The sequence below is a fragment of the Cheilinus undulatus genome, linkage group 21 (genome assembly GCF_018320785.1).
Source record: "Cheilinus undulatus linkage group 21, ASM1832078v1, whole genome shotgun sequence".
In the NCBI taxonomy this organism is placed as follows: Eukaryota; Metazoa; Chordata; class Actinopteri; order Labriformes; family Labridae; genus Cheilinus; species Cheilinus undulatus.
In genome coordinates this window covers 38,014,334-38,028,597 of record NC_054885.1, presented here as the reverse complement: position 1 = coordinate 38,028,597, position 14,264 = coordinate 38,014,334, and the positions used below count along the sequence as shown (strand labels likewise).

At 40.1% G+C, this 14,264-nt stretch overlaps 1 protein-coding gene across 1 annotated transcript in view; it reads right to left on the bottom strand.

Annotated features, from left to right (window-relative positions):
• cacna1aa (calcium channel, voltage-dependent, P/Q type, alpha 1A subunit, a) overlaps positions 1-14,264 on the bottom strand; it is a 145,441-nt gene that overhangs the window by 59,113 nt on the left and 72,064 nt on the right. Inside the window, exons 19-25 of the mRNA XM_041778582.1 lie at positions 12,512-12,680; positions 11,673-12,295; positions 10,663-11,012; positions 9,837-9,972; positions 9,507-9,636; positions 9,158-9,217; positions 8,260-8,366 (exon numbers count right to left, since the gene is read on the bottom strand). Of these exons, the coding sequence (XP_041634516.1) occupies positions 8,260-8,366; positions 9,158-9,217; positions 9,507-9,636; positions 9,837-9,972; positions 10,663-11,012; positions 11,673-12,295; positions 12,512-12,680 (1,575 nt within the window). The remainder of the gene's footprint in view (positions 1-8,259; positions 8,367-9,157; positions 9,218-9,506; positions 9,637-9,836; positions 9,973-10,662; positions 11,013-11,672; positions 12,296-12,511; positions 12,681-14,264) is intronic.

Below are 14,264 nucleotides of genomic sequence, written 5' to 3'. Positions count from 1 at the left end.
GCTTTAAAAGATGGCTAAAGCCTTGGCTTGCACATGCCAAGCTCATGGTGAAATATATTCATGCTGCATTGAAACCTTGCTTTCCATGCTGCAATATTTCCCCTTTTAAAGCAGCAGTTTGTGTGATGGAGAAGTCCATTCTACACAGAGACATTTGCAGAGAGAGTTTAGTCCTGATGTGTAAGCAGCTGACTTACAGAAGTGTTGTAAGAAAGGTGTGTTAGAATAAATACCCTGCAGTTAGCTTAACAACAGCTTTTTAAAATAATACAGTAAAACTCTTCAAAGAGGTAAAAATTTGGTGTTTTCACAGTGTGTAAAAAGCTTGAAGGAAAAGCCAAACTCTCTCTTTCATGACTCAGCCAGTTTATTTCCATCAACTCTGAAGTAAATCTAGGATAAGCTGGTTTCACAGCATTGTTCAAACAGCATGGAATCTTGTCTTGTACACCATGTTGGAAAAGACAAACGCATTTCAAGGCTGAAATGCTGAGCCAAACCTCCGTTTAAGCATTCTTTTTTGGGGGGTTTCTGGTATGCATGAGAAGGAAAACCTGTTGCAGTGAGATCTTATCAGATAAAATGTAAAAACAAGCCTAAGTCTATGCATCTTAGCATCACTGAATATCTAATGAGACACTGAAGAAACCGTACCACTGATTCCATTCAAGAAAACTGTTCTATGTTTCATGAGAAACTGTAAATCTATCATCACAGAAAACATCCTGATTTTGCTAAAAGTCCTTCACGTCTGGTATGAAGATGATGGTGCAGAGACTTAGGTCAAAGATCTGGCGCTGAGGCCAGAGGGCAGATGTGTGGGTGTTGGCATCTTTGTCTTCCAGATGTTGCAGCAGATGTCAGACTTCTGCTGCTGGTGGTTGTGCGTGTAGACATTGTGTGTGCAAATGTATTGCTGTGTTGTGTAATATTGTCGTGCTTTCACACCTGGAGTTTGTTTGCTTTATTCCGATTCAGATGATAAAACTAAACATTAAAACATTAAAACATTTCCCCTTGGGTTGATTGGTGTTCATACTGAACGACAATATGAGTGTTCTTACACAACGATGAATACACAAACAAATGCCAAGCAATGATATCGTACCCTGCATTGTAGAAAAAGTTTGCCAACCTGTCGAAAAAATGTGTTGACAAAAAGTCTTTCAAAGATTCACATATTAACAAAAAAGTCCTGTGCTTATTTATACTGGCTGATTATGAGCCATTGTTTAAAGCCATTCCTGTCTGCAGGGACACAGAGGGCTACATCACAGGCTTTCTGTCTCTTTATCCATTATGAGTCACTCAGGCTCTCTCCTTCAGTTTCTAAGTGTACACACATGCGATCCATTACAATGTATACACATTGATCCATTTTGGGAACTCAGTATGGTGGCTAATGCTAAGCTAGAAGAAGAAACAATTGTAAATTGATTAAATAGTGAGTAAAAAGACCTTCAGTGTTGGATTTGCTGGTGTGGATTTAAACTTAAAGTGCAGCAGAAAGTCACCCATGTTCCAGGCTTGCTAGAAAAGCTTCTGTAAGAGCTATGAGTGCGTGGATAGCATAATTAGAATGGTAAATCAGAGGGAAAAAAGGAAGTGGCTAGGATTTATGGTTTTAAAGTTATTCAAGTTTTTATAACCTGTGTCTCTTCTTGTCGTATATAACAACATCTGTCTCAGAGGGTTAATACAGTTGTCCTCAACAGACGGGTCAAGACCCAAAAATGGGCCACAAAGCCGTTTTAGTGGGTCATAATTATGTGTCTGGGGGAAAAAAGTGCCAACAGGTCTATGAAATAGGGCTGAACAATTTGGGAAAATAATCTAATTGCGATTTTTTTTTACCCAATATTGCGATTGAGAATTAATATGCGATTAATTCTTACGTTCCTCATGTCATGCATTTTACAACAAAACAAGCAATAGTTCATTTTTTACTATATAAAAAACACAATAGTCCATTAAACTAGGCAGAACATTTTTTTTTTATATTGAAATGTGATGATTTTTTTTACTCATTTTGCAAATTTGATATGAACTGTTGTATGAAAGGGAATGGCAATTTTAATATAATTCTCATATCTAATAAGAAAAAAAGAAAAATGAAAAAAATGTGATTTTTTGTACACCATTGTAAAAATATGGCACTAGAATGGTTGCATGATATGTAATGCATAACATCTCTTCTGCAAATACAAGTTCTAACTGGTATTTACACACAAATTTCAGGAAAAAGAAATACTGCACCTTCTGCTATTTGAAAATTGCAGCAGGCTATATTGCGATTTAATCTAATTTGTAATTAATTGCCAAGCCCTACTATGAAACATGCTTGTTGTCTTCAGTCTCTATGTCCTGTCACGCTCTGTACTGTTTGAGGACCAGACTGGGATTTTCTGACCAAGTAGACTGGTTTAAATGTAAGGAGATAAAGGGTAAGACCTGAGTCTTGACTTGTGAGAACTACTGATTAAGTATACATTTAAAGAGATGAACTGGTACTAAATGAGGAGCCATTCAGGAGCCAAAAGACCGGCTCTTATTACAGAGCTGAGCCAAATGTTCCAGATCTCTGAAGAGAGACTGATTTCTTGTCACAGTGAGTGAGGCTAGAAAGACTTCGGCTGTGGAAATGCAAACAAAATCAAAGATTTCTGCATCAAACTGTAGTGAAACGAACCAAAGTGCTAGGTGGAAACAGATCACCAATCTGAGAGCTGTCTGACTCCACCTCTCCAGAGTCTGGATTTTTCACTGCCATATCTCTGTGATTCTTTTAAGCTCTTTTTTTAACCTGAATGTGCCCTTTTTCTGAATGGTCGGCACCAAACTTTCCAAGTGCTTCTCTATGCAGAAATCTCCTGTCCAGGTGATCTCAGCTCGCTTGTTTGGAGTGCGAGTGATGAGTTCACATGTGTCTAAACAAACCAACCAAGGAGGGAAATGTCTGCTCTTTCACTAAAACCTCTCCAAACATGATCCAGGTGTGAAAGCACCCTTACTTTTATCAGCGTTAAAGTCAATGAAGGGTACAATTCTCCAAACCTTTTAAATGTGGTCAGACTTACAATACCCATGCTATCATCCTTCTATTAACCTGCAGTTATGAGGAAGAAAAAAAAAAACTGGTATCTGTGTTCATTTTAAGGACCTGCTGCAACTGAGGTTGAGTCTGAGTCCCAGCTGTTCCATGGTGAACAATGAATAACAAGGAGGAACAGACAAGTACAGAAGTCAACCGTGAAGATGGAGGGATGGAGAGGGAAAGAGATGTGTGATCAGAAGAACGGGCACTCAGAGTGCAGAGGGAGAATAATGAGCAGGAAAAAGGGAGAGAACTTTACCCGCCGCCGCTGTTGGTGGTCCAAACGGAGATATGAGAAAAGGGGTGAGAGACAGCGAGGGAGAGAGAGACAAAAAGACAAAAAGGGTGGGAGAAGGAAACAGAATGGGACACGGAGAAAGGAGGGAATTCAAAGGAACACACCCATATGAGACAGAGAGAAAGAAGAGAAGGCCTTCTAATCAAAGAGCACTGTAATTATATCTAACATGCATGCACAGAGACGCACACTTAAAATCTCAACATAAACCTTGAGAAAAGCGACATTTATTTTTTAAAAGTAAATGGCTCAAATCAGTGAATCAGAGCTTGTATTCAAAATCAAACTGTGATCCTACTAAACAAGGGCAACATGCCAACTATTTCTAAGACATTTTATGCATACCACAGCCAATAAACTATTCATTTATCCCTTGGAGCTAACTTAAACGAATCTCTGCATCTGTAGTCAGTCTTGAGATCAAACTCTGTTTGGCTGCAGAAATGTGCAGGACAGTGGCACAAACTGTCCAAGACACCAGCAGCCCTTCAGACCAGGCTAATTGGATTAAAGGAGCGATAAACATCTCCAATGAGGCTGCTGAGCCTTTCTGGAGAGCTGTTTGATTCCTACATATTGAATTAGGGCACTATCTGGACGTGTGCGAGTCTTTTTTGACCGGTCTGGATCACTCTGTCATTAACCCTTACTGTAGTTTCATTATATGTTGATGGTTTATGCAACTTGATTTACCGCTCTGTTAGGCTGTATCTATGTAGATCTGCTATGAGATTTACCTTGATTTAAGTGGTTTTAGTCCTACTTAACAGATAGGAGCTTCTCTGGTCATCTTGGGGATGATTTCTTTTCTGACTTGGCCACATTTTTAAGTGGTGTCCCACTCGGCTCTGTTCTAGGCCCCTCTTATTTTTGCTGTATCAATCATGATAGTCTGGCTACAGACAGTTAACTTCTGGCAGCAACTCACACATGCTGAGACACTGTATATCTCTGAACAGAAAAACATGCTAAACTCTTGAAATAAAATCAGGTTAACTTCAGTTTAGGGTTAAAAGGAACCCTGCATGATCAGACAAGTTCATCTTGTTGGATAGGTTTTTGTGTCTCTTGTATGTACTGTATATTGAACTAAAAAACTCACTAGATATCTGCATTTTGAGTAAATTTGAGCTTATAAGCTTACCAGGACGCTGCCATGTTTTGGTCTGTGCTGGTAGTGTAACGTCACAGTTCCGCAGCACTCCCAGTGAGCGCTCCTCTCTGTTCCTATGCAGTAACTGCTTTTTCAGACGGGTTTTCTGCTTGCAGCTGTCCATAACAGCTTTCATACCAGACACAAGTTTGCTGCGTGTTGGTTTTGTCTCCCTGCTGTCAAAGCTCTGTTATTTCTCCTAAGTTTTGCCTCAATAAAACTCCCTGCAAGTGACTGATTTCAGTATATAGTGGAAGGGTGCCAGGAGCTTTAAAAAATAAAAGCATTATGCACATACGAAGGGAGTTTCTTCAAAGAAATGCTAAAGTGGACTTTGAAAAGCATAAACCGGAAGAGCTTTCATACTGTGTTTATCTTTACCTGCAACATTCTGAACCATGTGGAAACAGAAAGCTTCATAAAGAGTAGACGTTTGGGGAACAACTTTATTAAACAGATGCATTTTAGCTCATGGCCTTCATCTGGTTCGTCAAGAAATGGATTTCAAACATATTCTACTGATGTGGATGTAAATATTTGCTACAAGAAGGTAAATATGGCTCTGTATTTGTCATTTTCCTGTCTAGATGGACAGATAACCGAGTGTGGTGCAAATAAGAGACCTCAAATTTTAAAATTCTCCGTGTGTGAGACGTACAGTGTTTCTGAGATGCAGCCCTAACACTGGCTGCCAGTCTGAAACAGTGGTTACTACACTGGAACAGAGAGGAGCGCTGTGGAACTGTGACATCACACAGCCAGCGTGGACCAAAACATGGCAGTGTCCTGGTGAGTTTATAAACTCAAATTTACTCAAAATGCAGATATCTAGTGAGTTTTTTAGTTCAGTATACATTCAAGAGATACAAAAACCTATCCCACAAGATGAACTTGTCTGATTATTCAGGGTTCCTCTTAAGGTAAAGATTAAAATACTAAAGTTAAAAGTTAATAGGCGACCCTGTGCTTATCTTTACAATTTCCCTGAGAGTTGTTATGAAAGATAGAAGAAAAGCTGATCCACACTTAAACACAGAGAGGTTGGAACAAAAAGTCAGGGACAAAAACAAACAGATATAAACACACAAAGGAAACGCACACGTTTTTATGTAACATAAAGGTAATCAAGAATAAGGGGCTTTAAGAGTTTAAAGAAAAAATACAAAGATGTTTCAGAGAGAAAAGACTAGAAAAAATCCAGAATTATTGAAAAGGCACCTCCACTAGAACCCTGTAGCACCTGTAAAGATGTTTTCATTGGACACTTGATCAGTCAGCTTTATTCTGGCTTTGCTTGGGTTTATTATTTTCTCCGAGCAGAGAAACAGCAGGCGTTAAAATAGCTGAAACTCTAGTTGATGATATAACACTTTATTTTGGTGGGTCCTAATTACCTAAGAATGACCTAATGATGTGGAGTTATCAGTAATTTCATAGTGATAAGTATAAATACTGTGTCATTTCTAGAAAGTGTGGTGGTAATAGCCTAGTGATAAGTTGGCATTTTACAAGTAACTTGGATATATGGTAAAATTAAATAAGTATTTCTTACAAAGTAATTCCTTATAATATTGTGCAATTATCTGGTAATTAGGTGGAATTTTTACACAGTAGTTTTTTAGAAATAAGATGATAATTTTTTTATATAAGTTGCTTATGCCAAGTTTTATAAACATATTGTGCCTTTAATTTTGCTTAACCCAAAGCCATTTATTTTTCATTACTAAGAAATTATGCAGGAAGGGTTTACTTCAATTCTGTGGGCTGATATATAGAAAATATCTACAAGTTACATGTTAATTATAAAGGAAGTTTTTAAGAAATTATGAATGACGGCATTCAAAAATTACCTGAAAGTAACTTAAAAATATTCAGCACAGACTCACTTTAATTTAGGGGGCCAAAATAAAGGAATTAATTTTACCTCATTATTATGAAACTTATGAAGAATATTATCATCTTATTTCTAAGAAATTACGAGGTAAAATACAACCTAATTACCAGAGAACTACCACGACACTATGCAGAATTACTTATAATTAATACATCATTACAAGGTTAATACTTACTTAATATTACCATATTTCTGAGTTTTTACTTGGTAAAATGCCAAATTATTACTAGGTAATTACCACCTTATTCTTGAGAAATTGCCAGATAATTACACTTATTGCTATAAATTTACTATGTAATAACTATGTTATTACTAAGCAATTACTTAGTAATTACTAGGTAATTACATCGTTATTACCAAGTAATTAATTAGGGTCCACTAAAATAATGTTACCCTTCTTAAATATGTCCTCTTTGAGAGCATTTCAGTGGCATTTATCCACTGCTGTCATGCTCTGATTTTAACTATTGCTTCTGAAATAATTGATTGTTCCATTTTAAAACATGTAGCATCAAAAAATTTTGAAACCTGTGGCAACCTAACAGTTTTTTCAGCATATTAAAACTTTATTCAAATATTACCTCCTGGTGGAGTCATGCTTACCAGTTCATAAGATAGAGGTCACATTTGTACGCTTATGATATTCAGACTAGAATATATATATATTTTTTTTCTGAAAGCTTGGACTTCAGAATGAGCCGACATTTTTTATCACTGCTAAAAAATCCTGAAAGATGATCTCCTGCTGAGACCTTGCCATTAAATGATCAAATTAATAAATGGGTTTGGAATTATCCAAAGAATTACTTGCCTCAAAGTGTAAACACAGAGCTCTATTGTTTTTTATGTTAAATTCCTTAACATACTGAAACGTCAAGTGGACTGACTTGGACAAGTTTAAAATGCAAACATATATTTCTCCCAAAATCTTAACTATTTGGGATCTTGTTTTTCTCTAAGTTGTAGGGCATGCAGGCACAAAAAAGCTTCCATGATAATAGAAATAGATTTTTAAAGCCATGGAATACGTAGGTTCAAGCATGATCTTACATTTCTGCAGATCATGTTTATGAGCATTTGTGTTGAAGAAAGAAAATTTATCATTGAGAACTGTTATATTCTGATAGTTAACAACACATTACATTACCTGCGGGCTCCTTTTTTCTTATTTTCTACCATGCAAAAAGCATGAAGAAAAATCTCATGCTTTATATCTCAAGGTGCTAAAAACTAAGCCACATCATAACCCACTTCTCTGGGATTCACTGGTTTATCCTCACACTCATGCAGATTAAGAGTTTAGAGTACCTGCTTGGCCGTAGAGGAGGGCGTGGAGTTTTGAGCGAGCCAGCTCAGGATGACCTGGCCTGGCTTTTGCATGGGCCTTTAACTCTAGAACGCCCTGGGCACTAAAGGGTTACAGGTGCAAAGGGTGGTCCTCACCTCTCATACAAGGAAAGAGGAGGTGGGGAGGAAGGAGATGGTGGGGTACCGTTTTTTTTTTTTTTTTTTTTTTTTACATCTTGGAGCATTTTGGGGTTGGTGGAAGTGCTTAGAGATGGAAAGAGAGAAAAAGCAGAAAAAATGGCCAGATGGAGAGGATTTGGCCATTTGTAAGCAGAGGAAGGAAAAGACAAGATCAGAAATGTTTAAGAGAGAATGAAAAGAAGAGAGAGAAGGAAGAAAGAGGAAGAGGAAAGATCCTAAATTGAGACAGAGGCAGGAAATGCTACTCCAAGGTGCCAGTGAGGCTTGAGAGAAGAAGAAGCAAAGAGGAAAGATAGGAGGGAACAACAGGAGGAGGCAGAAGGGAGACTTACGTGAAGGCGAAGGCCACCAGAGCACCACTAACCACTATAAAGTCAAGGATGTTCCACAAGTCCCGGAAATAAGAGCCCTGGTGCAAGACCAACCCCAGATCCACCATCTGGAAGAGAAGAGAGAGAACAAAGTCTTAAAAGAGAGGGCCTGGGAAATGGATGCTAAAGACACAGTATGAAGATTCCACCTCCAGAGCGTTCTCAATCAAAACAGTAACACAGTATGAGGAGTAGAGACCTGCTCAGCTCTGCCCATCTCTGCAGCTTACTTCGCATGAACTAAAGACAAAGTTCTGCAAACATGGTGTGGCTTTTTACCAAACAGTAAACTAGCATTTTGATTTCTCGGATGAATTAAGAGGGAGAAAAGTTGTAAATAGTGCCCTTCTGGGCATTCTGGGGTTGCTTGCAACATGAAAAAAATAAACCTTATGAAGAGCAGTTTTGAATGAACAAAGCCCTCAATTCAAAACAAGAAGTAAGCCGTCGATGGTGGCGAGCTGTGTAATACTGACCATAACAGGTAAGCAGCACAAAACGTGAATAAAGTACAGCAACAGAAAGGCTGCTTGCAGAAGCAGTTCCTGCATTATAGCAGTCATCATGCAGTGTTTTCATGGAAATGCTAAACAAGCTGTGTATACTTTACCTTGAATCTACACCCTAGCCACAATGTAGCTGCCTGTGCTATCATGAGTACTACACTAATGTCTGTGTGCATGCATGTTGCCCTGCAATTCTGTGCCTCAACACTAGGTGGCAGTGAATTTCCTATGCTTATTCGCTTCGCTTCATACTACTTCAATGCATAATGCAAGACAGAGTACACAACTGCTAATCATGGGTTCTCTGTTCTTCTGCAGGACATGGTCTTCTCTGATTTTGAGCATTTCCTTACCTTTATGAGCATCTCAAAGGTGAACACCCCTGTGAACACGTAGTCAAAATACCGCAGAACCTGTAAGAGGAAAAGGGGGATATTAGCATGACTGTGTATATTTTATTTTTTTTTACAATTTACTGATAAAACAACATACTAATTAACTGTCTCTTATCAGTGTTTGTTTGCTATCATATTAACAGCTACTCTACAAGTAAAGTAGACTGAAAGAAGAAGGAGACATTGCAATACTTAGAAATTGAAACCGACATATTAAATAAATGAACAGTTATTTCAATCTGATGTATCTTTAGACATAACTGATCTTCAAACAAAAGCATTGATGAATTTAGGTGGCCTTTTTTACATTGTTACGAGGGGAGTCAGGCCACACTGGATCTTCAGCAGCCAGGGCGATACTGCTCATAGCAATGACCAGCAGGATGCACATCTCAAAATAACGCAGGGTGCAGATGTAGTGACACGCCCGCCGAAACCTGAGACAAATACAGTTGTGTAAAAGTCATGCACAAGTTAAAGTCCGATGCATGCAAGTGATAGAACTCACTAAACTCCTCTCAGGACTGCAAACTGACTCAAAAGATCAGTGAAAATAAATGTTTGATGAATGCCTAGTCACTGTAATTCCTGTGTGTTTTTATGCAGATTTCTCCCATGCGTAAGCTCTCACACTTACGGGTTAGTGGTGGTCAGTATAAACATGGAGGTGAAAGGAGGCATGGGCCTGGGCCCTCCTTCTCCTCCCTTCTCATCATCGTCGTCGTCCTTATCCTCCTTCGCTGGCAGAGGCTCCGTGTTGGCGTTCTTATTGACTGGATTAAAATGGGATAGAAAAAAGAGGGGGAAATTTTTAATTAAAGCCTCTGGAAATTTAACTTGACTTTGTAAAAGTGCTTAAGTGATTTCAAAGTCAATAGTTATTAAGCATCCACAAAGATCTGGTTGAAAATGAAACAAAGAGTTGTAACTGTTAGAGATACTTCCTCTAAAATAGCTGATTTTGCTGTTCAACAGTATTTTTCAAGCAAAGACTTTATAAAACATCACACTGGCATCATCCATTAGTTTGTGAAGCTCCTTCATGAGGACAATCAGTGGTGGTTACAGATACATAAAGGCTGATTCAATCTGACTTTCAATCAACCTTGAAATAGAAATGGGGCTGACGAACAGCTCTGATGCACCAACATGTTAGTTAGAACTTTTCTTGCTGCCTCCCTCTCTCACTCATGTAAACAGCATCATCTGCAAACACAAATAGCAGCTAAATAACAACTACACATGTTCTGAACAAATGTTCTGTGTCAGATTGAGGTCCATAGGTAGGCCTATTTCCTGCCTGCTGTTTTCGCGGCGTCTTAAGACCTTGGTTCCCAACTTTGGGGTGCAGGTCCCCAAAAATATCATCGTAACCATGGACATAGGTTTTTAGGGCTGTAGGTGATTTAAATTTTTCATGGCTGAAATGAAGCAGTGAATAAAGACAGCTTAAAACCGCTTACCTTGCAGTTTGGCATTAATAGAGGGAAATATTGGCATGTCGACAGCTGTGTAGTCAGGGTGAGGCAGCCTGATGACACTGTTGGCTCGGTGATGTGCGATGCTCCCGTAGCTATCCAAAGTCACCAAACTTCCATGAGTGCCACTGTTGGCGAGATGGAGGGCAGACCCAAAGCCAGGGGCCACCGTGTGGTTGGGGATTGGGTTGGGATGACCCTCACCAGGCGGGGTGGAGCCAGAGACCAGCTTGGTGTTCATGAGGTTGTCCATGTCCTCACTGTACTGGCTATCCTGCCGAGAGAGGGTCTTTTGGATGGGTCGAGTGGTGGAGAGGTTAGGAACGCTGCATTCCCTAGAGAGAAGGAGGATAGGAGTTAAATGTGTGGCCCCTAAGTCAATTTCAGATTTCTCTAAATTGTAAGCATGAATGGAAACATGATAAAATATGCAATGAAAATAGAAACATATTTGATTAATAGCATAGATATAATTGGCTGTAACAGGTAAAAAAAATGTGTCAAAAAACTAGATAAGTAAGTTAAGAATACTGAAATAACCACTGAGTGTTCTTTTCATTGCATAAGCATCTTAAATTGTCTTAAATTCTGTGTTCAGCTGGTTAAAGTAAGCATTACTTTTTACATTTGCATCATTAAAGCTACATATTTGTAATTCGGTTAAATTATAAGCAATTATTATTGCTAAATTGAGAGTTTCCCCACAGTTTGGACCTCCTGCAGTGTTGCTCGCCCTCTCAGAATCCAACACTGCCAACCCCTGCTTTACAGTCATGCACTGATTTGACTGGTTAGCTCCATATTAGTCAACTTTAAATACTTTTTTGCAACCTACAGACACCCTAAGTAAAGATCAAGGTTAAGAATGTAAAATTAGCTACATAGGTTTGACAAAAAAGAGAAAAAAAAATTCCAGAAAGAAAAAGAAGAAATAGCAGGCCACAATTTGAAAGTGACTGGTGTATATGATTTGCAGCCATATGTGATGAACTCACTTCCTCCTGTGCGGACACATCCTCTTCCCCTCGCCGTCTGTTGAGTTGCCATGGCGGCTTCTTCTTGTCCTCCTCTCACCACCGTCTCCAGCTCCCTCCTGCTCTCCTCCCTCTCCTCCTCCATCCACCCCTCTACTCTTATGCCTCCCTGTTCTCCCAGTTCCTCCCCCGCCGTCTTCGCCCTCCTCTGCACTTTTCCGATGTGACCTGGGCTTCCTGTGTTCAGACTGCCCTCCCCCTCTGCTGCCGCTCCGGGTGTGGTGATGGCGCCTGGACGGCCTCTCCTCCGAGCCAGGCCCAGGGATGACCGTAGCGTCCAATCGGACATGAGAGGAATGATGGTGATGCTCTCCTTTACGGCTCCGTCTGCTCTCTGTGGACTCCCCACGCTCCATGGGAGGCCTGACTGGACCTGAGCCTCCTCCCCCACCGCCTCCTACTTGGCTGTCATGTTCGTGGAGGCGGGTTTGTCTGTGGAGCTCGTCTGCAGGATGCTGCTGGCTGTAGTACAGGTCTGAATTATTCTTGTTAGTGTTGTTGTTGCGGTTCTCATGAGGGTCGACAACCAAGGGGCGATCCAGGTGGGTCTTCATGTCCGGACGGATGTGGCGTGAGTAGTTCACCTGGAGGGAGATGGGGATGGAAAGGGATGGAGGAAGACAAAAGAAGGAGTTTTAAAAGTATAATCCAAGTCCTTCAGTGGGACAAAAATGGGAACTTTATACTTTCCAAACATTCAGTGAAAAGGTAAGAAAATGTCATAAATCGTCATCATCATTGCCTTCACTTGTGTACACTGATAGCACAAGTCTAGGGGGCTTTGTTGCCTTGTCCTTTACATTGTTGTGCTCCTCCCTCCCTGTCCTTGCCTTCCAGCGGTCGTCGGGGTCCAGCTCGTTGTAGAGTGCCTCACGGCTCGACACCAGGGTCTGCCTCCTCAGCTCCTTGGTACGTTGTTCCCACACAGACTTACTGACCCCTTTGTTGTGGTTCTTCTGCTGCTCCTTACTGCAAAGGGTGCAGAGAGAAGACGGGATTGATGGCATTAGAAACCCGTTTAAAGACATTACAGTGAGCAGAGTAACACAGAAAGCCATGAGAATGATGTGACACCAACACCAAAAGTATAAGTACAGAAAGTAGCCAGGACAGAAAGACACACTGGGGGCCACAGACACTTACAGGGCCAACTGGCTGGACCTAAACAAGGTAGCTCTACAAAACACGGTTCAGGGTGTCTACACAGTTTACCAAAGCAGCGAGCAGCCAGCCCAGCTTTGGTAAACCATGTGGGGACACAATATGGAGGATACCAATGAAGCAAGGTCAGATTTAGTCTGTATCATCTACCCTCCCAAAGTATAAGGAATTCAGTGAAAAGTCTTTGGCACCCAAAATCCCAAACAAATCTAATAGGACAGATTTGATTGCTTTTTTGACAACATTTTTCATCTATGTGCTACAGGACCCTAAAACATTCAGTAACCACCCTCTCTCTTAGCTCATTTCAGACTGGGTGTGTGAGATGCCCATCTTGGCAGCGTCACATCTTGGTTTTCATTTCAACTTTCAGCCACGTCTTTCAGAAGCCAGTGCCGGACCATGCACCTAATTTGCTTGTCTCATGCTTAGAGAACCTTAAGAAGTGGTTCTCTAAAGGTGTGGCATGGCATGCTGGTGTGCCTTGGTGTGTGGTGGGAATTTGTAAAACCATACAGTAATACTACAAATATGAGACAACCCAAGATACCCTAGCACATGTTATAGGGGGATTTTGCATAGAAATGAATATGGCGTACCTTGATATTGTGCCTTGGGCAAAAAAAGTTTGAAATCCACTGATCTAGAGAATAGGCTTGGCTATTTTTGATGCAGGCTGCATGCATCTCTTGGCCGAAATAGAAAATTGATAAACAGAGAGCCACAACTACCATGTTTCAGCAGAAATGTTTGTCCACATCAGTAGAAAATGTTTGCAATGCAAACTTTTTATTGACCCATAAAGACCAGGAGCCAAAATGCATTGGTCTCATAAACACAGTGCAAAAACTAAAATCTTGGCAAATGGATTTGTCTAGTTTTGAGCCAAAAATGTGTCCTTACAATTATGAAATGAGCTAAATTTTTCATGTGAGTGTCTTAATTTGAGTAAAATTTAGCTTGTTTCATAATTGTAAAGACACACTTATTCATTCTTATGCATGCGTGGGTTCTCTTGGGGCCCTCTGGCTTCCTCCCACAGACCAAGAACATGCTGGGTAGGTTAATTTGGGACTCTAAATTGGCCGTATGTGTGAGTGTGAGCATGCCTGGTTGTCTCTTTAAGTCAGCCCTGAGATTGACTGGCAACCAGTCCAGGGTATACCCTGCCTTTGCTCAATGACAGTTGGGATAAGCTCTAGCCCCAGTGGCTATGAATGGGAAAAACGGTGTAGATAATCGATGGATGGATATCTTGAAATAAGACTTTAATTTTGACATGCCAAGTGAATTTTGATTAGGATAAGAGTAAAGAAAAAGTTTTGACTTTAAACGAGAAAAATGCATTTGCATTTGCAGATTTATTCAGCTCAAACTTATGAAGAAGGACAG